A 27,701-nucleotide genomic window follows, 5' to 3' on the forward strand; every position below is an offset into this window, starting at 1 on the left:
CACATTTGAATGTGACATTTGGTTGTCATGGTCAGTTTTTATCAATGAATGACACGATTGAATTTTCTGATGATCACTTAAAATTAGGTACATCCAACTGAACTTGTAATTATAATGTCTTACTAAGCTAGAATTCTGGGGTTTGAGTGCATTTTAGGTAATGGGTTATTATAATTAGTTGCTATCAATTTTCTCTTGTTCAAAGCTTTTTTTTTTTATCCCACTTGGAGTTTGAAGAAGGCGCTCGTGTTGAAACAGTAATATTGCTATTGTGACACTTATAAAGTAATATTTAATAAAAGTTTTGGGGAAGGAGGGAATTATATTAATTTCCTTTCATTTTAGACTGATATGATTTGATAATTGATGTGCTACAGCCATTGTAATTTGCTGATTCTCACTGCCAGAGAAGCATTTTACTTGTTATGTTTCTGTTCGGAAGATATTTTAATTGACAGTGCACTGGATATATTTTCATTTTCAATATTAATACATCTGCCTTCCCTGAAGAGAGGTAATAGATCATGGATATCTGGAAACTGGCTGATCTCTGCCCTTAAATAATGTATGTCATTTAACTTAAAATGGTGTCTCTATTTTACAGATAATAAAGGACACTTGGGCACCAGTCATTTACCAAGAATGGTTCTTTTAATGCACCGGTGGTATCTGCCTTCCACAGAACTGGCCGGCAAACTTCTCTCCATATATCCTTTCAAAGATCCATATAACCTAGCATTAGCACTTCGAAAGACAAACTGTGATAACATGTAAAATCTGTGCTTTAAACAGTAGTATTGGAGTACAGTCAGCATATAAGGCTCTTAAGCAATTTATGGGCCTGGTCCAATGCCCACTGAAATCCTTTCAACTGATTACAGTAGACTTTGGATCAGGTCTTTTATGAACCTGCTGAAGTGTGCTTTGAATTAGCATTTGAGATGTACAAAAATATTTAAGGACACAAAGATACAAAAGGAAGTTTGGCACTTAACTCCTGTTGACTTTCTATGGGAGTTGCTTGCCTGGCACCTGTGCCTTTTGAAAATCTCCTCTGTAATCGTTCAATATCTACTGATATCCTTGATTAGCCTGTATTGGTGGGAAATTATTTGTCCAGCAGAATATTCAGAAATAGTGTGTACTGGATGCATATTTTTGCTAAGACAAATGGCAAATTGCTGAATTGGAAATGAGGTCTATTTTTCAGTGTGTGTTTCATCTAAAGGTATAGCACATTTCAATTTGAAGGAATAACATACAAAAAATACTCTACCCTGTACAAAAGTGAAAACTCCCTAAATGTATAAGACTGCTGCGCGAGTAAAAAAAAAAAAGTTACTGAAATCATGATCATGAAGCTTATTCTTTAACTAATCTACCTATAGAGATGCCAGTGGGGAAAAATGCAGTGAATTCCGCTTAAAAATCTGCTGTTTCATGAGGTAAAAATGCTGATTTTTTTCCCTGGGATTTGGTTTTTATAGCTCTGAATAGTCAAATTTTACAAATAATAAAAAATCCTAAACCAAGTCAGTCCATCTGTACTAATGCTTTCTCTTGGACTACTTTACAGACATAGAGTTGGGGGAAAATCCTATTCAGAGCAGTTATTCAACTAGGGTTATTCAGGTTTTTGAACACTTCCACTGTATCAAGCTAAAGAGCTTACTGAAAACTCATGCTACAGTTTGACTGGTATTTGTTCTTTGAGTTTTAACACTCAGACTAGATTGGCACACCATGCAAAACTGGGGGGAGGGGTACATCATAGTTCAATCTGGAATGGTATAAAAAGATTGTCCCTGGAATGTTCACTTCAGTTCATGTGAACCCTAGATAATTCAAACCAATGGTATGTCTTTGCAAAGCAAACAAACAAAAATGTGCATTAACACAAGTTAAAATAGCAATGAAGACATGGCAATTTGACTTTTAACTTGGGTTAGCTGCTCAAGTTCAACACCCAGCTTCCTTACAGGCTTTAACTTCAGCTACTAACCTGAGTTAAAAGTCAAGTAGCCTTGTCTTCACTGCTATTTTAATGTCAATTAGCTAACCCATGTTAACATACTTATTTGCAATGAAACATACCCTAAGATAGGATGCTTTAGCAACTTTAGTGCTGCCACAGGTCCCTGGTATATAGGATCAGGAGAATGAATAGCAGGTGCTGCCTTGTCAAATTGGTAAAATTTTCTGACATATACCTGAATATTGATCTAGTAAGGCTGCCTCTGCACAGGAGTGTTTGGTTTTTTGTTTTCCTTTCTTCAGTACAAGGTAATGTGCGAATTTAAACAGATAGAGCTATGCTCCTTAACGCCACCCTCCTGTAGCCCATCCCAATGTGGACACTTGTGCTCCAGTATGAGGAGCTTTTTTCAGTGTAGCTTATGTTGCTTGGGAAAGGGTTAAGCTAAAGCAAAAAAAAAAGCCAGTTGTACTGGAACAAAAGTGTCCTCATGGAGTATTATACTGGCATAACTATATATATCTAAATTCACACTTTGGGGAAGCTTTTTCAGTATCAACCATATAGGAAAGGCCTTACACCTAAATGTGGAGTATATTCTGAAAGGTGCAAATGTCACTTAGGTGCCTAACTCCCATTGAAATGCACCTCAGAAGAATCCCACTGTGTTCCACTGAAGGGAATGTGCTCACTTGGGGAAAGTATGTAATGAGGCTTTTGCATGTGTTATCATTGTCCTCTGTTGGATGAAGCACGTCAGAATTCGTCAAACACATTGGTTCAGTTACTGGAAGAGCTAGTGGTGGGACTGCTGTTTATCACATATGTGACTTTGGATCTCCAATGATTTCTTCTGAGTGCCATATGTATGGTGGCTGAGAAATCATGGCATGCATCTATGCAGCCACAGAATGTTATGTCTGGATCTTTGGATAACCTTTCTCTCTTGATTTCAGGTACTGGATTTTGGAATTTCCAGCAGAATTTAACTTGGATCTTGGTTTGATTCGTCTGACTGAGGAGTTCCGGGAAGTAGCCAGCCAGCTTGGTTATGAGGAACATGTCCGCCTTATTGACATCTCCAGCATGTACGAATATCATTTGTCAGGTCCCACAGGCACCTTTCTTTCCATATTTTGTAACACCAGAGCCCTTACTCAGTACAGAATGCACTCGGTGATATTGAGGATCCCATTTTGGTTTAAAGCGATGATATAGTGAGCACTAGGAAGTAATTATCAAAAAGATGATGTTCTCTCCAAAACTGAAATAAATTTCCAAAACACCATTTGAGATGATATAGACTGGCAAGTATCACATGTACTGAATTGTAGTGAAGAAGAATTGCTGTATTTTTATATATACACTGTTCGTGATTCTGTATGTTGCAAAGCCAGATAAGTAAAGAATACTATGCTGTTGATGGTGGTTATTGCTTAGTATTGTGATAATGATGTCTTCATACCGAATAAGCTGACATTGCACTGAGCATGCAACACTAGCATAGTTAAGGATGGCAACATTATTATATACTTTGCAATTTCCTTGTGTCATCAGGGAGGCTCAAGATTTTTCTTACTGCCCCCTTCCCTCCAAAAATAAACAAAACCACCCCAATGCTGAATTTGATTATTTCACAGTTACATCACAATTTTTTAATGTATTTCAAAGGCAGTTTGTCCATGGTATTTTGTTTTAACTGGATCATCTCTGGAGTTTTCATTGCAAGTTATTCTTATGTCCGAATTGTTAATTTCAGGTGGATAGGGAATCAAACCAGGACTTTATACCTCCAAGATCTTAACATTAGCAGAGAAGCTGTATTAGCTCTTTCACTAGCTCATCTGTTAATAGTGGTTTTCTTTAAAATATGGCATATGCTTAGTAGTGTTTCCTTTTGTAAAGAATGGCAAAATGAACTGGGAGGGAATATTGCTCTTCAACAAATTTTGCCTCTTTCCCCCTTCCCCTCCTCTCTCTATTCATTAATTGTGTGGGAGCAGACTGTCTTTTTTTTCTCAATTTTCTCTGAAAATTGCTTTCAAATATTTCTTGGTCTACAATTTCTTTATGATCAGTTTGTTTCATATTTGAAATTTTGACCCATTTTCAGTGGACTCTGGAGGCAGATCAGCTTCTGTTCTTTAGATGACCCTCTAATTCTTAGGGTAGATCTACTTTATAGTCGCTAGAGAAGCACAGCTTCGGCACTGCAGGTGTACCGCTGTAGCAGCGTAATGGAGGTGCTTCCTACATCAACAGAAAGGGGTTTTCAAATGTTGTAATTAATCCATCTCCACAACAGGAATGGTTCCCTCAATCTAGCTGCATCTACACTGGAGCCTAGGATAATGTAGCTAGATTAATCTAGTTTTATTGTAGACCAGTCCTTAAAATATAGTCTTAGCCTGCTTGGAGTTGGGAGTAAATAATCCATGTGATGTGTGTGGCTTCCAATATATCTTGTTGAGAATTAGGTGGCTATATCTTCATGTGTTTTTAAAATGCATAAATAGAGATGAGTCTGAATAAAAACTCTGATTCCAAACACTGATGAATGTCAGAAAATTTCAGTCCAGACGGTGTGGCTTGGGCTCATTTCTATAAATACTTTAGCCAAAGAACTAAATTTTTAAATATCAGAGGGGTAGCCGTGTTAGTCTGGATCTGTAAAAGCAGCAGAGAATCCTGCGGCACCTTATAGACTCACAGACGTTTTGGAGCGTGAGCTTTCGTGGGTGAATACCCACTTCTTCAGACGCAGCAGACGTCTGAAGAAGTGGGTATTCACCCACGAAAGCTCACGCTCCAAAACGTCTGTTAGTCTATAAGGTGCCGCAGGATTCTCTGCTGCTTTTATAAATTTTTAAAGTTAAACTGGGATTTAGTACAGCTAGTCAAAAATTGTCCCAGCAGAACATTTTTCCACTAGAAAATGCTGATTTGTCAAATTGAAACATTCCATGGGAACGTGTTGATCTTGTGACAAAATTTCATTTTGATATTTTCAAGTGAAACATTTTTATAAGGTCATAAAATAATAATGTGATATACACATACTTCATTCAGGATAACAGAACATTTTGACCTTATTAGAAAGAAAGATTTCAATTTTTCAGTGCACATTTTTTTCTTTTAATATAACTTGTTTATTATAAACATTTTTAAATGTTCTGAACTGATGTGAAACAAAACTTGAAAATTTCCTTTTGCAAGAAATTTTCAAATTTGAGATTTCATTCTAATTTGGAACAAAAACAAAGCCAAAATCTTGACATTTCCCACAAAATGGAAATTCCAGTTCCTCACCAGTTCTAGGATTTAGCTATCTAACTCCCATGGACATCCAAAAGTTAGGAGGCTTAGTCCTAGTGCTTTGTTTTTGAAATAATTATAATACTACTACTAATAATAATAAAATAATAGCATTTCAATGGTGAATCTCTACAGCAGCCAAATACAAAGCATGGGCCTATGGAGGAACAACAAAACACACCCATGCAAGCAAAAGTTCATGAAAGTGTTGAGTATATGTGAAGCTTAGTTGTATGTCAACAGAGCAAAGTACTTTCCTAGCTGTCATATGTAGTTCACAGATGTCCTTTCTTCTTTTGTTCCATTTTTCAGGGCTTGTAGTCTTCCAGATACCATCAAAACAAAAACATCCCACAAGTCTGACATTATCTAAGTCAATTTTTGGTCTAATTTGATATTAGATGAAATGTAGCCATTAGGTCCTATTGAATTAGGTGATACAGTGTAACACAGAAGAAAGAATTGTTCTTAAGTGCCAGATACATAACTCTACTGCTGTACATCAGTTCAGACAGTACCTATTAAATTCATATCATCTGTTGCAAACTGGAAGAGATCTTTCTATTCTGAGTGGTCACAATATGCTGGATGTCATAGTTCAGGGAACTCTTGATCTGCCTCTTGCATATCTGTATGCCCAGATTACAGTTCACATGAATTTTTTGCATGGACAGGATATGCTGATTGTACCTCTTTTCTGTTGCAGTCCCTCCTATGACTGGATGAGAAGAGTCACACAGAGAAAAAAAACTTCCAAGAAGGGAAAAGCCTGCCTGCTGTTTGACCACCTGGAACCCGTTGAATTAGCTGAACACCTCACTTTTCTGGAGCATAAATCTTTTAGAAGAATTGCTGTAAGAAGCTTACAACTTCTTGTTTCACTCAGTTATAACCTGACCAGAGCAATATGCGTAAACTGAGAGAGTTTTCCAGCTTTAACATTTATAACACTTTTATGTTGTACCCAATTCAATTGTAGCAAATATTTATAAGACTTGGGAGGATGAATCAAGTGGGGTCCTGCAGGGTTCTGTCCTGGGTCCAGTACTGTTCAATATTTTCATTAACAACTTGGATGATGAAGTGAAAAATATGTTTATTAAGTATGCGGATGACACTACACTGGGAGGGATTACAAACACTTTGGACAGGATTAGAATTCAAAATGACCTCGATTGGACAATTAGTCTGAAATCAATGATGAAATTCAATAAAGACAAGTGCCAAGTACTGCAATTATGAAATACACAAATGCAAAATGGGAAATAACTGGCTAGGCATCAGTATTGCAGAAAAGAATCTGGGGGTTAAAGTGGATCACAAATGAAATCTAAATCAGCCATATCATGTTGTTGCGAAGAAGGCAAATGGCCATTCTGGGATCTATTAACAGGAGTGTCATACCTAAAACACAGGAGGTGATAATTCCACTCTATTTGGCAATGGTAGGCCTCAGCTGAAGTACTGAATCTGGTTTAGGACACCACACTTTCAGAAAGATGTGAACAAACTGGAGGGAGTCCAGTGGAGCGCAACAAAAGTAAGAAGTTTAGAAAACATGCCCTTAAGGGAAGGTTGAACATATTGGCCATTGTGATCATCTAGTCTGACCTCCTATATAACACAGGCCGTAGAACTTCCCAAAAATCATTCCTAGAGCATTGCTTTTAGAAAAACATCCAATCTGGATTTAAAAATTGTGTGTGATGGAGAATCTACCACAACCCTTGGGGAGAGTAATTAATCATTGGAACTATTTACCCTTAAAAATTTATGCCTTATTTCCAGTCTGAATTTGCATAGCTTTAACTTCCAGCTATTGGATCATGTTATACCATTCTCTGCTAGATTGACAAGTCCATTATTAAATATTTGTTCTCCATATAGATACTTATAGACTGTTATTAAGTCACCCTTAACCTTCTTTGTTAAACTAAATATATTGAGCATCTCAAGTCTATCTCTGCAAGGCATGTTCTCTAATACTTTAATCATTCTCATGGTGTTTCTCTGAACCCTATCCATTTTATCAACATACTTCTTGAATTATGAGCACCAGAACTGGATACACTAGTCCAGCAGTGGTAGTATCAGTGCCAAATACAGAAGTAAAAATAACCTCTCTACTTCTACTTAAGATTCTACTCTTTATGCATCTCAGGATCACATTAGCTCTTTTGGCCACAGAGTCAACCTGGGAGCTCATAGTCATCTGATTTATCCACCATAGGGTTGCCAACTTTGGTTGGACAAATTCCTGGAGATTTCATCACATGACATAATCTTTAATTAAAGATTGGTCTTTAATTCCTGGAGACTCCAGGATAATCCTGGAGGGTTGACAACCCCAATCCACCATGACCCCCAAATCTTTTCCAGAGTCACTGCTTCCCAGGATAGACTCCTGCATCCTGTAAGTATGGCCTACATTCTTTGTTCCTAAACACACATGTTTACATTTAGTCATATTAAAAAGCAGGTTGTTTTCTTACACCCAGTTTGCCAAGTGACCCAGATTGCTCTGAATCAGTGACCTTAATTATTTACCATTCCCCCACTGTTCAGAGAAGAGAAGGCTGCCGGGGGACATAAATTCTTCAAATATGTAAAATGCTGTTATACAGAGGACGGTGATTACTTCTTGTTCTACCCTCAGTAGACATGGAGAACAAGCAACCAGCCTAGTTTGCAGCAAGGGAGGTTGTGAAATTGCCATCCAAGAAGGTTTTTATGAACAGGTTAGACTAACACCTGTCAGGGATGGTCTAGGAGTACTTAATTATGCCTTACTGCAGTAGGGGGGACTATATGACTTCTTGAGGTTCTTTCTGGCCCTACACTTAACGTGATTCTAGTATCACATCCCATCATTCATAATACTGTACCAAAGGTTGGATCAGTACTGTACTACCATTATATTTTCATGAGTTATAACTTTTACCATAAAAAATTAATCCTCTGCAGTAATTCTGAGTGAGGACTACAACCATGTGCAAGGATTTGTTTTGACCAAACTAAAAATTACAAATCAATGCCTTTTGTTTCTTGGGGAAATAGTTAATTAGTGATCAGCAACCCTCAAAGGCTTTGTTTCAGATGGAGCCTGGAGCTCATCTGACACCCCACTCCCAATCACATCATAAGAATGGCCCTACTCAGTCAGACCAAAGGTCCATCTAGCCCAGTATCCTGTCTTCCAACAGTGGCCAGTGCCAGGTGCCCCAGAGGGAATGAACAGAACAGGTAATCATCAAGTGATCCATCCTCTTTCGCTCATTCCCAGCTCCTGGGAAACAGAGGCTAGGGACACCATTCCTGCCCATCCTGTCTAATAGCCATTGAAGGACCTATCCTCCATGAATTTATCTAGTTCTTTTTTGAACCCAGTTTTGGCCTTGGCCTTCACTACATCCTCTGGCAAGGAGTTCCACAGGTTGACTATGCGTTGTGTGAAGAAATACTTCCTTTTATTTGTTTTAAACCTGCTGCCTATTAATTTCATTTGGTGACCCCTAGTTCTTGTGTTATGAGAAGTAGTAAACAACAGTTCTTTATCACCTTCTGAAACATTATTCTTTCATTCTCCTGGCTTCATTTCCTTCTTTCTGATTCCCAGGAGATCCTCTTGTCCTCTCAACTCCATTTTCTTTGCATTGTCAATAGACTTCTGCCTTAGCTATTGCATTATGGGAATAATTCCAATCTGATGCTCATCCTACCACATAGTTACTAGCTGATTTCAATTTTACCTGCTCCAGTGCTTCCCCTAGAATTTGTGGTTCTACCTACTCTCCCACCTCTGAATTCAGAGAAACCTCAGAATTTATATATGCTGAAAGGAATCGCTTCTCTCCACTACCACCCAAGTTCTTAATTGCTGAGAAGTGGAGGAGTCAATACTCCCTATTTTGGGGACAACTGTTTATTATCTTGATGTAAACAAGATAAAAGGTATGTAAATATTATGGTGATTAGTGATCATCCACTGGATGACTTGATTTCTGCTTCATGATGCATAAGAGGTGAAGAAAGGGGCCATTGTTAACACTTCTTAGTTCTTAAAACCTATTGCAACTTTCCTTCTCTTTCAGTTCTTGGTTTATGGACTGCAATGTTTATGGATGACTTTCCAGCATTGTACTCTTAAAGGGAAACTGTTGGGGTTGGTAGGCCCTAAATTTAATCCTTACATTTGCTCTAATCCCTCCACCATACAAAACAAAATCTTGTATCTCAAATGCTGAAACTAGCATATGTAAGCATAAGTGTGTTAGGTTGGGAGAGCAGCTCTTATATTTGTCTCTATCTGCTCATCCAGCAGATCTTGCTAATATGTAGTATTTTACTAAATTGCAAAACTGATTAAACCCTACAGCAAGATGATATTGTTCCCAAGGAGCTAGGCAAGATGTCACAGAAGAAGTCTTGTGCTGAAAGATAGTAATGCCTGCTTCAAAGCCAGATGTAAAAGATCTCCTTGGAGCTGATGGTTGGAAGAGAATGACCTCAGGAGAAGTGGGAACTGAGGAAAATTCAGACCTAATCACCTTTCTTGATCAGAGTCATACATCTGGAACAAAAGGAGGAGATTCTTCAGACAAAATTGGATGACAATTAAAACAGTGACCAGAGGAACAATATTAGAATTAAAGGTGTTCAAGAACCTCAGAAAGGGCAACCCAGTGTTGTATGTACCAACACTAAGTAAAAATCTGTTAAACCTGGATTCAGCTAGTGAAGTGTCCATAGACAAAGCTAGCATGACTTTAGCTCTTCTAGTAGTAAACAGAAACTATCCCAGAGAGTAGGGTTTCCAGATTCCATTATTTTCAGCTGAAAAGATACTGTTATGAGGAAAATCAGGGAACTGGAATAAATCTTTGTCCAAAATCTTTGTTCCTTGATTCTTCAAGAGAGGGAAACAATATGAGGAAAAGAAACAGATATAATTGAGGTTTCTCTTTTAAATCATTACATTAATTCAAAGTAAACTTTACACTATTCTGCATATGAAAGAATGGGGAGGAATTTGAGCAGGAGAATAAATGATGATAAACTGTATAATGCAGGGCCAAGTGAAGACATGGAGGAAAAGGATAGAGTTTCTGGCAGGTGGCAATGCCAAAGAACAGGGGCATGGCTTTTTCAATTTTATTTTTATATATAATATATATGTATAATGTATGTATGTATATGAAAGCTTTGTGGGACTCCCAGAAGAGGGACTCTTCAGACCTGCAGGAATGGTAGCTATGTGGGTGGTTGATGTTTGAAATCAGACAGTTACACTAATAGCTAATTCCTCTGTTTGAATTTACTAGCTCTGATACTTCTCTATAACTAGTTAGGCTTTTTAGGATTCAGGACTGAAGTCATTAAACTTACTTTTTCTTATTGGCATGATACAGAAGTTAAAGAGAGTATCAACTGTGAGGTGTTAATTTTTAAATAAGGTTAGATTGGTTACTAGTAAGTAATAAGGGCAGCAGCACACTGACAATTAAAAGGGACTATGGGGTGGGTGAAAGGGCAACTTTGTGAAGATGGAGATTGATAGATAAACTTAAAGTCCATCGGGCTCTGCACAAGGCCTCCTATCTGACTCTCAGGGTATGTCTACACTATGAAGTTAGGTCGAATTTATAGAAGTCGTTTTTTTAGAAATTGTTTTTATATAGTCTATTGTGTGTGTCCCCGTGCAAAATGCTCTAAGTGTGTTAACTCGGCAGACTGCATCCACAGTACTGAGGCTAGCGTCGACTTCCAAAGCGTTGCACTGTGGATAGCTGTGGGTAGCTATCCCACAGTTCCCACAGTCTCCGCCGCCATTGGAATTCTGGGTTGAGATCCCATTGCCTGATGAAGCAAAAAACAGTGTCGTGGTGGTTCTGGGTACATGTCATCAGGCCCTGGTCTACCTCTCTTCCTCTGTGAAAGCAATGATAGACAATCGTTTCGTGCCTTTTTTCCTGGGTTACCTGAACAGACGCCATACCACAGCAAGCATGCTCAGCTCACAATCACCATACGTCTCCTGGGTGCTGGCAGACATGGGACTTCATTGCTACACAGCAGCAACTCATTGCCTTTTGGCAGCAGACGGTGTATTATGACTGATAGCCATCATTGTCGTATTCCTGGGTGCTCTTTTAGCCGACCTCAGTGAGGTCGGTCAGGGGTGCCTGGGCAGACATGGGAGTGACTCAGCCAGGTCATTCCCATCTTCTGCTGAGCACCCAGGAGATGAGGATGGCTTGCAGTCGTACTGCATAATCTTCTGGCGAGCAGCCAGGAGATAATGATGGCTAGCAGTCATACTGCACTGTCTGCTGCCAGCCTAAGATGTAAAAGATAAATAGAATGGCTCAAAACAAGAAATTGACCCGATATGTTTTGTATTCATTCGCTCCTCCCTCCGTGAAATTAATACCTTCCTAAACCCAGGGTTTTGGGTTCAATCCTTGAGGAGGCCATTCTGTGTGACGGTTGTTTGTGTTTCTCCTTGATGCAAAGCCACCCCTTTTATTGATTTTAATTCCCTGTAAGCCATGTCATCAGTTGCCCCTCCTTCTGTCACAGCAATGGCAGACAATTGTCTCACGCCTTTTTTCAGTGCAGACACCATAGCACTGGGAACATGGAGTCCGCTTGGATCACCGCAGTAATTATGAGCACTGTAAACACCACATGCATCATCCTGGAGTATACGCAGAACCAGAACCTCCAAAAAGAAAACCAGGCCAGGGGGCGATGGCAGAACGGTGACGAGACTGATGAGGACATAGACATGGACATAGACTTCTCACAAAGTATGGGCCCCGGCAATGTGCACATCATGGTGTTAATGGGGCAGGTTCATGCCATTGAACATCGATTCTGGGCCCAGGAAACAAGCACTGACTGATGGGACTGCATAGTGTTGCAGGTCTGGGAGGATTCCCAGTGGCTGTGAAACTTTTGCACACGTAAGGGTACTTTCATGGATCTTTGTGACTTGCTTTCCCTTGCCCTGAAGCACCAGAATATCAAGATGAGAGCAGCCGTCACAGTTGAGAAGCGAGTGACGATAGCCCTGTGGAAGCTTGCAATGCCAGACAGCTACTGGTCAGTCGGGCATCAATTTGGAGTTGGCAAATCTACGATGGAGGCTACTGAGATCCAAGTAGCCAACGCAATCAAAGAGCTGCTGATATCAAGGGTAGTGACTCTGGGAAATGTACAGGTCATAGTGGATAGCTTTGCTGCAATGAGATTCCCTAACTGTGGTGGGGCAATAGACGAAACCCATATCCCTATCTTGGCACCAGAGCACCAAGCCAGCGAATACATAAACTGAAAGGGGTACTTTTCAATGCTGCTGCAAGCCCTGGTGAATCACAAGGGATGTTTTACCAACATCAACGTGGGATGGCCGGGAAAGGTACATGACACTCGCATCTTGAGGAACTCTGGTCTGTTTCAAAAGCTGCAGGAAGGGACTTTCTTCCCAGATCAGAAAATAACCACTGGGGACCCAGCCATGGCTCATGAAGCCATACACAGGCACCCTGGACAGTAGTCAGGAGCTGTTCAACTATAGGCTGAGCAAGTGCAGAATGGTGGTAGAATGTGCATTTAGATGTTTAAAAATGCGCTGGTGCAGTTTACTGACTCGGATAGACCTCAGCAAAACCAATATTCCCGTTGTTATTACTGCTTGCTGTGCACACCACAATATTTGTGAGAGTAAGGGGGAGACATTTATGGTGGGGTGGGAGGTTTAGGCAAATTGCCTGGCATCTGATTACATGTAGCCAGACACCAGGGCGGTTAGAAGAGTACAGGACGGCATGATGCACATCAGAGAAGCTTTGAAAACCAGTTTCATGACTGGCCAGACTACAGTGTGAAAGTTCTGTTTGTTTCTCCTTGATGAACAGCCCCCTCATCCCCACCCCAGTTCAATCTACTTCCCTGTAAGCTAGCCACCCTCCCCTTCCCCCTTCGATCAACGCTTGCAGAGGCAATAAAGTCATTATTGCTTCACATTCATGCATTCTTTATGAATTCATCACACAAATAGGGGGATAACTGCCAAGGTAGCCCTGGAGGGATAGGGGAGGAGGGAAGCACCGGGTGAGGTAGGGTTGGAGGGAAGGACAGGGCCACACTGCACTTTAAAACTTATTGAATGCCAGCTTTCTGTTGCTTGGGCAATCCTCTGGGGTGGAATGGCTGCAAGGCCGGAGGGCCGCCCCCCACTGCATTCTTGGGCCTCTGTGTGAGGAGGCTATGGAACTTGGGGAGGAGGGTGGTAGGTTACACAGGGGCTGTAGCAGCGGTCTGCGCTCCTGCTGCCTTTTCTGCAGCTCAACCAGATGATGGAGCACAGGAGTTTGATGCTCCAGCAGCCTGAGCATTGACTCCTGCCTTCTGTCAGCAAGCTGACGCCACCTATCATCTTCAGCCCGCCACCTCTCCTCACGTTCATATTGTCCTTTCCTGTACTCTGACATTGTCTGCCTCCACGCATTCTGCTGTGCTCTGTCAGTGTGGGAGACAGAATGAGCTCAGAGAACATTTCATCCCGAATGCTTTTTTTTCACCTTCTAATCTTTACTCGCCTCTGGGAAGGAGAAACTTATGCAGCTGGTGGAGGAAAAAAAAAGGGAGAGTGGTAGTTCAAAAGACACATCCTATAGAACAATGGGTACACTCTTTCACGGTAAACCTTGCTGCTAACATTACATAGCACATGTGCTTTCGTTACAAGGTCACATTTTGCCTCTTATTGAGAGAGGGCCTGCTGGTTTGGTGTGAGAGATCACGCCAAGTCTTTTGGCTTCTTTAACCTTCATAACATGTGGGAATGGTTTCAAACACCAGCCCCCTCATTTCCCATACCAAGCAGCCGTTGGGTTGGCAATTTAAAAGGAGGGGCTGAGGTTTGTGGGTTAGCATGCAGCACAAACCTAACTTACCCCCCCAACCTAATTCTCTGGGATGATAGCTTCACCTCTTCCCCCACCACGTGGCTAACAGCAGGGAACATTTCTGTTCAGTCACAGGCAAACAGCCCAGCAGGAACGGGCACCTCTGAGTATCCCCTTAATAAAATCACCCTATTTCAACCAGGTGACCATGAATGATATTACTCTCCTGAGGTTAACACAGAGAGATAAGGAACGGATGTTGTTTGAATGCAATGATTCCAGACTACGTGCTACTGGCCTAGCAGGGTAAAGTGTCCTACCATGGAGGATGGAATAAGGCTCCTCTCCCTAGAAACCTTTTGCAAAGGCTTTGGGAGCACATCCAGGAGAGCTTTATGGAGATGTTCCTGGAGGATATCCACGCCATCCCCAGACACGTTAATAGACTTTTCCAGTCGCTATACTGGCCACAAATGCCAGGGCAAATTAATCATTAAACATGCTTGCTTTTAAACCATGTCTAATATTTACAAAGGTACACTCACCAGAGGTCCCTTCTCCACCTTCAAGGTCCAGGAGGCAGCCTTGGGTGGGTTTGGGGTCACTGGCTCCAGGTCCAGGGTGAGAAATGGATCCTGGCTGTTGGGGAAACCGGTTTCTCTGCTTCCTTCCTGTGAGCTATCTTCAACCTCCTCCTCATCATCTTCCTCGTCCCCAAAACCCGCTTCTGTGTTGAGTCCTATTCCATTGACGGAGTCAAAGCACAGGGTTGGGGTACTGGTGGCTGCACCCCCTAGAATGGCATACAGCTCATCATAGAAGCGGCATGTTTGGGGTTGTGATCCGGACTGGCTGTTTGCCTCTCTGGTTTTTCGGTAGGCTTGCCTGAGCTCCTTAATTTTCACACTAGTCTCTGTTATAGCCTCTGTCCTTCGTGCCCTTGGAGACTTTTTCAAATGTTTTGCCATTTCATTTATTGGAATGGAGTTCAGCTTGCATGGGTTCATCTCCCTATACAGCGATCAGATCCCGTATCTCCTGTTCGGTCCATGCTGGAGCTCTTTTGTGATTCTGGGACTGCATGGTCACCTCTGCTGATGAGCTCTGCATGGTCACCTGTGCTGATCAGTTCGCCATGCTGGCCAAACAGGAAGTGAAATTCAGAAGTTCACAGGCCTTTCCCTGTCTACCTGGTCAGTGCATCTGAGTTGAGAGAAGCTGTCCAGAACGGTCACAATGGAGCACTCTGTGATAGCTCCCAGAGGCCAATACCATCGAATTGCGTCCACACTACCCCAAATTCAACCCGGCAAGGCTGAATTCAGTGCTAATCCCCTCATCAGAGGTGAAGTAAAGAAACTGATTTAAAGAGTCCTTTAAGTCGGAAAAAAAAGATCTTCGTTGTGTGAACGGGTCCAGGGTTAAATCAAAGTAATGCTGCTAAATTCGACCTAAAATCGTAGTGTAGACCAGGCCTCAGAGGAGCGGTCAGAGAGTTGGTCCCAGAGAAGCAGATAGCTGTTATGTGGGGGGCAACATATATAACTTGACTAAATTTGTTGTAATTCTCAATCTGTCCAGGAAAGTCAAACTACTTTTTTATTTTGGAGGTACATAGCGGAATAAAGGCATAAAAATAAAGATAAGGGAGGGAAAAGGAAACTGAAGATTGTTTAAACAAAGAGAAGATTTGAAAGCTTCTGAGCAGCATCTGAGAGATACTGGGTACCTTCACCACTAAGGTATCTGCTATACATGGGTGTAGTAGGAGGCCATCTGATGGCCTAAGCAATTCTTTATCACTAGACTGACAAAAAGTCATTGTGGCCTAGTATCCTTAGCAATATTCTACTTAAATTACAGCAAGGTCATAATCTGCTGGAGACCCACGTTTATGGGACAATGGGAGCGGGGGCGGGGGGAAGGGGGCGAGAAACAACCTTCCAAAACTTAGTAATAATAGCTCTCCTGTAAAGTAGTATATATGAACATTAAAGGACTGACTATTATCAAAAGAGAGCAAGCGCTGGAAGAACTCAAACTACCTTGCAGACTAAGGCTATGTCTACATGTGGATTCCCAGCTCGAGGAGACATACCCACGCTAGTTCAGTTCAATCATGGGCACTAAAAACTGAAGGTAACCACAGCAATGCTAGCGGCACTGCGGGGGAGAAGGGAGGCAGCTAGCTGTTCTGAGTACATGCTTGTCAGAGACCCTAGGCACATACTCGGGGCGGCTAATCCATCCCACCACTTGCACTGACACAGCTACACTATTTTTAGTGTGCTAGTGCAATCAGAGCTAGAACAAGTGTGTCTCCTTGAGCTGTGAAACACAGCCCAAGCACCAAGTGCAGACATACCCTATACTGTACAGAAAGTTCTTACTGGAATAAATGTGATAAAAATAAAAAATTGGGAAAGATATAGGTGCTGTGTCTAACATCTTTGAGTGAAATTCTTGCTCCCTGGAAGTCAATGGCAAAACTCTCATTGACAGCAATGGAACTGGGATTTCACTCTTTATGTCAACAATGTCATCTGTCAGCATCCTAGAGAGGAATTCACTCTAGGGAAAGGAAATTGTTATATTCATGCCCTCATAACTTGTAGCATGATAAGAGAACATTTCTTTAATATATATTTTGATGGCAGAATATTATCTCATCAGCAAAAAGTGAAAAATATAATGAATGGAAGGGGATTAATTGTGGGGAAAGACAAAGACTCATAGACTTTAAGGTCAGAAGGAAACATCATAATAATCTAGTCTGATGTCCTCCACAGTGCATGCTACAGAACCTCACCCACCTCGTCTTGTAATAGACCCCTAATCTCTGGCTGAGTTACTGAAGTCCTGAAATTATGGTTTAAAGCCTTGTGATCAACCAATACACCTGGGTCTGTCTCCTCCTCTGTCACTTCCAACTGATACATCCCCAGCTTATAGCAAAAATTCTTGTTAGTTTCTAAATGCATGAACTTGCAGTTTGCACTATTAAATTTCATCTATTATTCCAGTTTACAAGGTCATCCAAATCTTCTTGTATAATACTTGTCCTCCTCCATATTGGCAATACCGCCCAGATTTGTGTCATCTGCAGATTTTATTAGCACACTCCCACTTTTGTGCCAAAAATGTTAATAAAAACGTTAATAAAAATGTTTTTAAAAAGTAACATTAATAAAAACGTTAAATACGATTGGTCCCAAGACTGATCTCTGAGGAACTCCACTAGTAACCTCCCTCCAGCCAGACAGTTCACCTTTCAGTAGGACCTGTTGTACTCCCCCCTTTAACCACTTTCTTATCCACCTTTCACTTCTCATATTAATACTGATCTTCTCCAATTTAACTGATACAGTTCCACACGGGAAATTATTAAATGCCTTACTGACATCAAGGTAGATTAGATCTACTGCATTTCTTCTTAGTTATCTTCTCAAAGGAGGTCAGGTTGGTCTGGCACGATCTACCTTTTGTAAAACCATGTTGTATTTTATCCCAATTACCATTCACCTCTATGTCCTTAACTACTTCCTCTTTCAAAATTTGTTCCAAGACCTGGCATACAATTGAGGTCAAACTAACAGTCCTATAATTTCCTGGATCACCTTTTTTCTCTTTCTTAAAAATAGGGACTATATTAGCAATTCTCCAGTCAGAGGGTATGACCCCCAAATTTACAGATTCATTAAAAATCTTTGCTATTGGGCTTGCAATTTCATGTACCATTTCCTTTAATATTCTTGGATGGAGATTATCTGGGACCCCATAATTTAGTCCCATTATGCTTTTTGTGTTTGAATTCCACCATGACTCTGATAATTTCTACCTCCATAGCCTCATTCCTATTAGTCACCCTCTGCCACTACCCCTAAACTCTTCATTAGTCTTATTAAAAACTGAGGCAAAATATTTGTTTAGGTCAGTGGTTCTCAACCAGGGGTATGCATACCCCTGGGGTATGCAGAGGTCTTCCGGGGGTACATCAACTCATCTAGATATTTTAAATATGCTTAGTTTTACAACAAGCTACATAAAAAGCAATAGCACAATCAGTAAAAATTAAAATTTCATACCAACAATGACTTCTTTATACTGGTCTATATACTATAATCTGAAATGTAAGTACAATATTTATATCCCAATTGATTTATTTTATATTGTAAAAATGAGAAAGTAAGAAAATTTTCAGTACTAGTGTGCTGTGACATTTGTATTTTTATGTCTGATTTTGCAAGCAAGTAGTTTTTAAGTGAGGTGAAACTAGGGGGTACTCAAGACAAATCAGACTCCTGAAAAGGGTACAGTAGTCTGGAAAGGTTGAGACCCACTAGGTTAGGTGTTGGACCATGCATATCTTTATCTTTAATATCCACCCTATCCTCAGTGTTTAGCCATCCCACAGTGACTATTGGTTTTAATTTTAATTCCCTTTGCAAGGTCCAACTCTGCTTGTCTTTTGGCAGTTCTCACTTTATCCCTACAAAAGCAGCAAAGAATCCTGTGGCACCTTATAGACTAACAGATGTTTTGTAACATGAGCTTTCATGGGTGAATACCCACTTCGTCAGATGCATGTAGTGGAAATTTCCAGGGGCAGGTATATATATGCAAGCAAGCTAGAGGTAACGAGGTTATTTCAATCAGGGAGTATGAGGCCCTGTTCTAGCAGTTGAGGTGTGAAAACCAAGGGAGGAGAAACTGGTTTTGTAGTTGGCAAGCCATTCACAGTCTTTGTTTAATCCTGAGCTGATAGTGTCAAATTTGCAAATGAACTGAAGCTCAGCAGTTTCTCTTTGAAGTCTGATCCTTAAGTTTTTTTGCTGCAGGATGGCTACCTTAAGGTCTGCTGTAGTGTGGCCAGGGAGGTTGAAGTGTAGAAAACGTCTGTTAGTCTATAAGGTGCCACAGGATTCTTTGCTACTTTTACAGATCCAGACTAACACGGCTACCCCTCTGATACTTTATCCCTACACTTTCTGATCTCCACAAGGTAGCTTTCCTTGCTGATCCATTCCTTGTTGTCTTGATTTCCTGAAGGTGATAAATTCATATTCACAATGTCTGTTGCAGTATTTCTGATTGTATATAAAGAGGGAGGAGAGTAATGTTTTATAAGTTCCTCATAAAAAATAATTTAACATATTTTAAAGAAATAAGATAAAATGGTAGTCTCTTTCTAACCAGTGGGACTTTTTAAAAGAAAAGTGGCTTAAATATCATTTTGACTCTATACAGTCCCTAACTGTAAATCTTTCCTTGGCTAGTTTACAGATTACCAAAGCTATGTGATTCATGGCTGCTTGGAGAACAACCCCACCCTGGAGAGATCAATTGCATTATTTAATGGTATCTCTAAGTGGGTCCAGCTGATGGTTCTAAGCAAGCCAACGCCCCAGCAAAGGGCAGACGTAATCACAAAGTTTATCAATGTCGCACAGGTAAGACTAACCTTTGACTGTTTTTGTTTGCTAGAATGAAATAATAGAAACTGATGCTACAGAAAGCTGATTAACTAGAAATGCAGGCAAGCTGCTTTCTTTCTGAATGCTTATTCAGCCATAGCTGGTGCTCATTCATTGAGCTATTTGTAGATCAAAATGTTAAACAGATGTTCCTAGATATGAAAATTTAATAGTAACTTCTCATTACTGTTCTCATTTTTGGCTTCTTGTATTCAAGATGACATTCTTGGAATTAGTTAGTTGAATTTTTTTATGTTGTCCAGCTCCACAGGAAGTCAGAGGTGCTAAACTAGGTCGTTATGATGTACTGTGATCCAATCCATATTTCTGTAGAATTTCCATTGCATTTTAGCAGTAACTAACTTTATCTGCTTTAGCACAGGTGCAGCAGTAGTCAGTGTCATACAGTAAAAGCCCTCAGTGTTTTTGCTGATATGTTTAATTCCACTGCAGAAGCTGCTTCATCTCCAGAACTTTAACACGCTGATGGCAGTTGTGGGAGGCCTAAGCCACAGCTCTATTTCTCGTCTCAAAGAAACTCACTCTCATCTATCTTCCGAGGTTACAAAGGTACAAGAGTGTCTCTAATACGAAGGGATCCAAAATATAAATATCAGACTTTTTTGTGTAATATCTGTAGTGTGTAATGGGTATTACAAGGCAGACATAGCAGCAGCAGAACACTTGAACCATTGTACTGGGGCAGCCTAAAAGGCAGACTAGGCAGATTGCTCTTAATAGAAAACTATTAGATTGTGAGGAACTTCTTTTTGGGTGACTGTGGTGGGGATAAAATGGATGTATTCAGCATCCTGATGTGACTTGCTAGTCAGAATAGATCAAACAAATGTTATGAATGGTCTTACAGAGTCTTGCTTCTATGGCTGTTTATAGGACTGGAATGAGATGACAGAACTGGTCTCCTCCAATGGAAACTACTGCAACTACCGTAAAGCTTTTGCTGACTCTGTTGGCTTCAAAATCCCCATATTAGGAGTTCACTTGAAAGACTTGATAGCCGTTCATGTCATCTTTCCAGATTGGATAGATGAGAACAAAGTAAACATAGTGAAAATGCAGCAGCTATCCATTACCTTGAATGAACTGGTTTCCCTGCAGACTGCTACCCATCATCTAGAGCCAAACATGGATTTAATTAACCTGCTAACAGTAAGTGTCATGAAGGTTCTGATTCACCTCTTGTCACAGCCCAGTAGGTGCACTCAGGTCAATAGGACTATTCACGATAGTAAAAATTTGCAGGACAGCACTCTTAGTATTTTTTTTTTATAAAGGTGAAGATAAATAGGACAAATATATAAAATAGAAACCAGTCTAGGTAAAACATGTATAAGGTCACAGAAGACTTTGACAAGATACAGTCTTGGCTAGTTGGAGCTAGAAGCTGGGACAACTGAATTGATAGACTTCCTACTCTGTAGATGAGATGTACATCTCCGTGCTGTGAGATGTAAAAAAGAGGTTCTGACCATTTACAGTTGTTAAACGTACATTGGCATTTTTCACCATGTCCAAACCAGAGTTGTAAAACAAACAAACAAACAAAACCCTGTATGACTATGCAGACAGTGCACAGGAATTCCACTCTAATTTATGCGTTAAAATATACCTTTTTAATTTAATCTTCATTTGTTTTATGGGGGAGGGGGATTTTCTTGTTCCCTTATACACACACAAATCTGCTCTACATTTTCAAGTTTGCATATTCTTTCAAACCTAAATATGAGGAAGTGGGACTTTAGACAGAGAGACCATTGGCTTCAGTGAAGTCAGTGGTTGTAACCCCTTCATGGAGTCATACTATGAATTTTTTTTCAACATCTAGATGCAGTTCAGGTTGGTACCATATAAATAACTAAGATAAACTAATAACATTTCCACAAAGGAATCTATTATTCTACTCTAAGAACAAAGTCATACAGTAGCTGAAACATTTCTGAAATATACTGGTCAATAAGTCAATGAGAATAGTTTGATCATGAGGGGAGAGAAAAGCTAAGATTTGCTGCCAGGGCGGGAGGGGGCAGTCAGGGGACAGAGAACAGGGGGGTTGGATGGGGCAGGAGTCCTGGGGGGGCCGTAAGGGGCAAGAAGCAGTCAGATTGGGGGTGAGGACTGGGCCACACCTGACTGTTTGGGGAGGCACAGTGGAAACCTGATGTGGCCCTCAGGCCAAAAAGTTTGCCCACCCCTGATCTAACCTAACGTAATATAAAACTATTTAGAACACCCATTTGAGATCTGGTGCTCTCACTGATGTCAGTCGTAATTGCTGAGTGTTCAGTACTTTAAAGGTCAGACCACTTATTTTAGGTGCCTAAAACATGTATTTAGGATCCCACTTATTAAAATCTTGGCCCATATGCGTTTCAGTATAAAAACGAACATACTGTGAACTAGAAAGTCAGTTGCTTAGACAAGGTAAAAACAAATAAAGAGCTGTGTGGTAACTAAAATGTCACACAGTGAGTATTGCTATACTGATGCATGTCACATTTTCCCCCCCATATTAATGTGGTATAGGAGAGTGTGACAAAATGAGAAACGGCTTGAAGCACGAGAGGCTAAATTCAGAGGTGATGTGTAAATTAGATTTATTTATACACCCTTATTAACGTGCAAGGAAATCAACCTTGGCGTGACTTAAAAGCTGAGGAGAGAACAAGGTGTAAATTAAAAGAGGGGGTGGCTTAATCTCCCTTCAGAGTCTTACGCTATTGGTCTGTGCTATGCTCCCTTCCCCGCTGATTCTCAACATTTGAGCTACACTAGTTTAGGGCATGTATACAGTGCCCTGAAGTTTGAATTATTTGGGGTGAACAGCAATGTGCACCAAAGTGCTGCACTGTACATTCCAGATAAACTTAAAGGTCCCTAGTTCTCACTAATGTAATCCTCTTCAAACAGGACTCCATTAGTACAAACTAAGGACTTTTAAGTTTGTGCCCACAGTGTCCACACAGGGAAGTTACAGCATGAAACTTTGGTGCACACTGATATCCACTCATCCCCTTAATCCGAACTGCAGGGCAGTGCAGACATGCCCTTAATCTCCCGTTGACTGAGTGGGCCAAATTCATAGGTGATTTTTATAAAGTTTCTTTAAAACTGATGCAGGTAGCCAGGCAGCAACAGAACTGGGAAAGGTTCTAGGAAAAGCTCTACAGAAAGAAAGAGTAGTTCTAAGAATAATACTGTTCTCCTCCCACCATTTCCCCACTCCCCCAAGAGTATTACTGGAAAAAGATAATTTTGAAAGGGTGGGAAGGCTTAATTTAATGCTAGGATAGTAATACTTGCTGCACAATCTCTCCAATATTGATGTGACTTCACATATAACATGGATTAACGTCTGACTGTAGGCAACTGTTGAATTCCTTAAAAGGACTGAAGATAATGCATCAGTACTTTGCTAATCTACCACATATTTAATACAACAGCATATTAACCACATTTGATGCCAGAATTTTTTGTTTTCTCTCTATTTTTAGCTTTAACAGTTAGTTAACTAACCTGTTCTGAGACTATGCAAATAACTGGAAAGTCCCAATCATTTTTAGTCTAGCCAAGCAAAGTGACAAATACCTAAAAATCTAATGGAAAGTCAGTCACCCTCAAACTCTTGCTCTGTGAAGTTTCTTTTACAAAAGAGAAAATTAATTTATAACTTTATTTTTCAAAATGATTTCTAAATAAATCAAGAATGATAATTAAATTAAAATTAAGAGCTACTTTCCATTATAAAGGGAGTCGTAGGGTATTTTTTCCCCAGAAGTTTTGCTTATCTTCAGCTGAAACGCTGTATAACTAATCAGTAACTGTATGATGTATTGAGAAATACATAGTAATTGTATATCCTTAAATTATTTACTAGTATTTGAATATATTGAGTAACTAATCCCAACCCCTACAATCTTTTATGACTAGACAATATTTAGTCCTACATTTTACTTGCATATTAAGTTTATTAAACTAAATAAATCTATTCATTAAAGGCCAAATCTCTATTGGTGTAAATGGGTACAATGAAATATTAATGATAAAAATTGCAACCTGCAATATTGGTACACTCTCCCTCCCCAAACATGCACCATCCCTTTTTACCCTATCTCCGAATGGCAAAACGTCTCTTGGCTTCAAAGGCAGCAGGACAAGGTCCTTAAATTTCAAACTACTAACTCTCATTCGCAACCTGATCTACTAAATATCATTGGCTTTAATGAAGTTTTGTCTGTTTATATGAGCAGAGAATTTGGATGTACGTGTACATCGGTAAATAACTACACGAACAAAATGTATTACAACAGTTATATGAAAGAGTTGTGTAGCTCGAAACCTTGTCTCTCTCACCAACAGACATTGGTCCAATAAAAGATGTTACCACACCCACCTTGTCTCTCTAACAGTTACATCATAGTACATTTATTGTCTCTGGGGCAAATGCTGCACCCCCACTCACCCACCAATATGGGCATGCAAGGCTCAGAAGGCAATGCACCAGTAAAATTAATGAAGCTGAATGAGTGGAAGACTCTTCAACTGGAGTGTGTGATCCTACTAAATGTTACATGTATGAAATGAATCCAAATATCTCTAATGTGCCCTATTTATTCTCAAATGTGAACAATGGGTAAAATTTTTCACTAGCACCTAAGTCCCATTTTCATTGTGACTGAGGCTTCTAAGGCCTCAGTCACAATGAAAATGGGACTTAGGCCTTCTGAAAATTTTATCCAGTATCTATTGTTATTAATGTGTCCTCTGAAGTTCTCCCGAAATGAAGTTGAGTTCTGGGTGAGCTAAATTTCAAAATCCTATCACTTGTTTAAATGTATGAAGCCACTTGCACCTGTCTTTTTCAGAATAATTTTTCCTCATAAATCTGGAGTCAAAGATAATTCTGTAAATAGCACCTCTTCAAATCTTTGAACAAAACAATCCTGATTTTGCAAGGTAGATGATAACTTCAAATCATATCAGAATTACTCCAGAATCTACTACAATAGGGACATGATCATAGGAAGCATGTAATGTTGTCTCCTGCCTCTTGCATACTCCAAGCCATTAGTGTTGATGATTTCTTTCCTTTATAGTTTAGAGTGGGTAAGACATTGTGTAGGATAAATCATTATTGTTAGAGCTGAGTGAAAGCTGCTTAAGTAATTCACAAACATTTGTTTTCATTTTTAGCAATTTTTTTTACTATATTTGTGCCCTTTTTCTCATTTGCACAGCAAATCCACTAGCCTGGAGGACTATTGGGTTGACCACGCCCATCCAGGAGGGTCTGGGAATGGAGCTGAGGGAGAAGGCGCTCATTCAAATACATGAAGATCTAAGGCCACATAAGCAGGGAGTGCCTATGGTATTCATAGTTTGTAGAGTAGGAACTGGAGACGTGAGTTGAAGTGACTGGATTGGTTGGGAATGAAACACTGTCTTTGAGGTCTCTGCTGGTCCACAGCAGGAAGGAGCTTCTCCTTTGGCTTGCATCTGGTTGTGTACCTCATGAGATAGGGTCTATGCTGGTGATTCAAGTGTCCTCAGTCTCCAGGGTTTCTCTTGAGTTATCTGAGCACTGGGACTTCCTTCTTTGTTACAACTTGGCATTATCTCTGCAAAGCAGCAGCAATAGTGCACCTGCTTCTGATGCAAGGGACCATCCCAGATCATTGCTGCTCACAAGGAGTGGGTGGGGTATAGTGCCCTGCTCTCAGTGGTAACTATCACTGGACTGGAGCAGTTAGCAGCACTGATCCTATTAAACATCTCCTCTGCTGAGTCCTGCGGGTTTGGGCCTGCCAGGAAGGAAAAGAAGGGAAAGATAGCGGAAGCAGGAACACAGAAGGGAAAGATTGCCACTGCCTCTCCCCCACCCCACCCCCCAAAAAAAGTCCTAGGACTTCCCAGCAAAGAGCGTAATGTGATCTGCTTATATTAGGTGCAGAAGAATGGATTTTGTGATGCAGTTAACAGACTTTATACAGGGGGAGGGAGCGTAAGATGGCATCACCTCTTCACAAGTGAGCAAGCTGCCTCTGTGGGCCTGAATGGGCTCAGTCAACACATTCATCCTCCAGAATAGTGGATTTCCTCTTATAAGAAGTCTAATTTATGGTAAGACAAAACTGACAGGTTTGACTATTGATGTCTGTCCTTGAAAACAAGTTTGCTGGCAGAAGTGTTTTGTCGTGACACTATAGAATACGGACAGACGGTGAATTTTGAATTTGTAATGACAAGTATTTGCACCAGCAGCTTGAGGCTGAGTTTTATGTTCCTCCAGTCAGGGAATAGACATGGACCAGGAGACTTACATATCCAATCAAAGCAGCTTGAGTTTTCAGCTGCCTGTACCCAGTGCTCACTGCAAATAGGTTCAGGAGATTCATGGGCTGAAATGTGTTATATAAAAGATTTAAGAAAAATATCCAAGATGAACAAAAAGATTTGTTGCAAATAGTTTGCCAAGTTTTAATCAGCACGGTTTAAAATGTTACTTCTGTTTATGTTACAAATACATGACCAGGATGTTTGTTTCCTTCTTGCATCTCTCATATACACTGGATTCTTTTTCCAGGATTGTTGATTGCTGAGCTGCTGACAATGAAGTGTTTGTGGCAGGGTAATTCTATGCACATGTTTTCATCCTTTGACAATGGTCAAGATGTGGGCCTGCCAAACGTGACGTGTTGTAACATACTGCAGCTGGGGACTGTAATAGTTCATATCCTCTGCTGACTAGTACAGAGAGCGACTTGTAACACATTCGGCTAGTGGGTTACAATACCTCCATCAAAAATAGTATTATTGTATATCGGTGCACCTCCACACACAAAGCCTCCTTATGTATGCTGAGTGCCAAATGGCAAAACTCCCACTGACTTCTGTAGGAGCAAAAGGAGTCCCTTGTTTTAAACTACTAAGCTTGCTGTCATTTCCCACCTGATCGAATAAATATCACTGTTTTCCTTCTTGGTTATTTACAGCTTTCCCTGGACCTCTACCACACAGAAGATGATATTTACAAACTCTCATTGGTGCTAGAACCAAGGAATTCTAAATCAGTAAGTCACTTTTATTGAATTTTGAAGGGGACACAGTTGCATATCAATTTTAGTATATTTACAGTAGCAGTAATGAGATTTGTGACAAAGTTCCTCCTCCGCCTTGGTGGGTCCTGCGCTTATTGGCGGATTTGTTCACCTCAGTGATCTTCCCCTCTTGTGGAACCCACAGTCTGAGTCAGCTCCTCCTGTGTCTGATCAGGGAGTTGGAGGTTTGGGGGAAACCAGGCCACCTCTTACTCCGGGTCCAGCCAGGGCCTGTGGATCGCAGCTGTCTATAGTGCCTCCTGAAAAGTTGCAGGACATACAACTCCTGGGCTACTTCCCAGGCCTCCCAAACACCTTCTTTATCCTCACCACAGGACCTTCTTTCCTGGTGTTGACAATGCTTGTCCTCCTCAATCCTCAGCAGTACACCTCTCACCTCTCAGCTCCTTGCCTCCTTGCGTCCAGCTCCTCACACACACTCCTTCTCCACTGACTCTTCTTTTCCTGACTGGAGTGAGCTCCTTTTCAAAGCAGGTGCCCTGATTAGCCTGCCTTGATTGGTGCTGCAAGTGTATCTAATTAACCTTATAGCTCTCCTCTTTTACATGCCATTCTGAAAGACTCTTTAATTGGCTCCAGGTGCCTTGATTAACCTGGAGCAACTGCCATTTGGTTACCAGGGTACTAGGGATTTGTTTAACCTGGGGCTAACATACCTGTTTCTCAGTACTTTACTGTAGCCATCTGGCCTTGCCCCATCACAGATTATACACTTAAATGCCTGGGAATTAGAGGAAAATACACCCATTGGTGTTTGCCTGGTTCAAGTTTAATTAAAGCCTTTTTCATGTGTGTTTTTTATTATGAAGGTGGTCACTCATTATAGTTTTTATATGCATTTGTAAACGGGATAATTTAGAAGCTGCTTGTAAAATGTCCCAGATTTCAT

The 27,701-nt window shown here is 40.6% G+C and overlaps 1 protein-coding gene across 2 annotated transcripts in view; it reads left to right on the forward strand.

The window, feature by feature from the left end:
- The window catches only part of RASGRP3 (RAS guanyl releasing protein 3), a 107,643-nt gene that overhangs the window by 48,681 nt on the left and 31,261 nt on the right, over window positions 1–27,701 (forward strand). For both annotated transcript variants that reach the window (XM_032770479.2, XM_032770478.2), the window contains exons 3-10: window positions 605–707; window positions 1,383–1,445; window positions 2,932–3,063; window positions 5,997–6,144; window positions 19,479–19,652; window positions 20,130–20,246; window positions 20,571–20,846; window positions 26,687–26,764. In XM_032770479.2, the coding sequence (XP_032626370.1) occupies window positions 605–707; window positions 1,383–1,445; window positions 2,932–3,063; window positions 5,997–6,144; window positions 19,479–19,652; window positions 20,130–20,246; window positions 20,571–20,846; window positions 26,687–26,764 (1,091 nt within the window). The remainder of the gene's footprint in view (window positions 1–604; window positions 708–1,382; window positions 1,446–2,931; window positions 3,064–5,996; window positions 6,145–19,478; window positions 19,653–20,129; window positions 20,247–20,570; window positions 20,847–26,686; window positions 26,765–27,701) is intronic.

The sequence above is a fragment of the Chelonoidis abingdonii genome, chromosome 3 (assembly GCF_003597395.2).
Source record: "Chelonoidis abingdonii isolate Lonesome George chromosome 3, CheloAbing_2.0, whole genome shotgun sequence".
NCBI lineage: Eukaryota > Metazoa > Chordata > Testudines > Testudinidae > Chelonoidis > Chelonoidis abingdonii.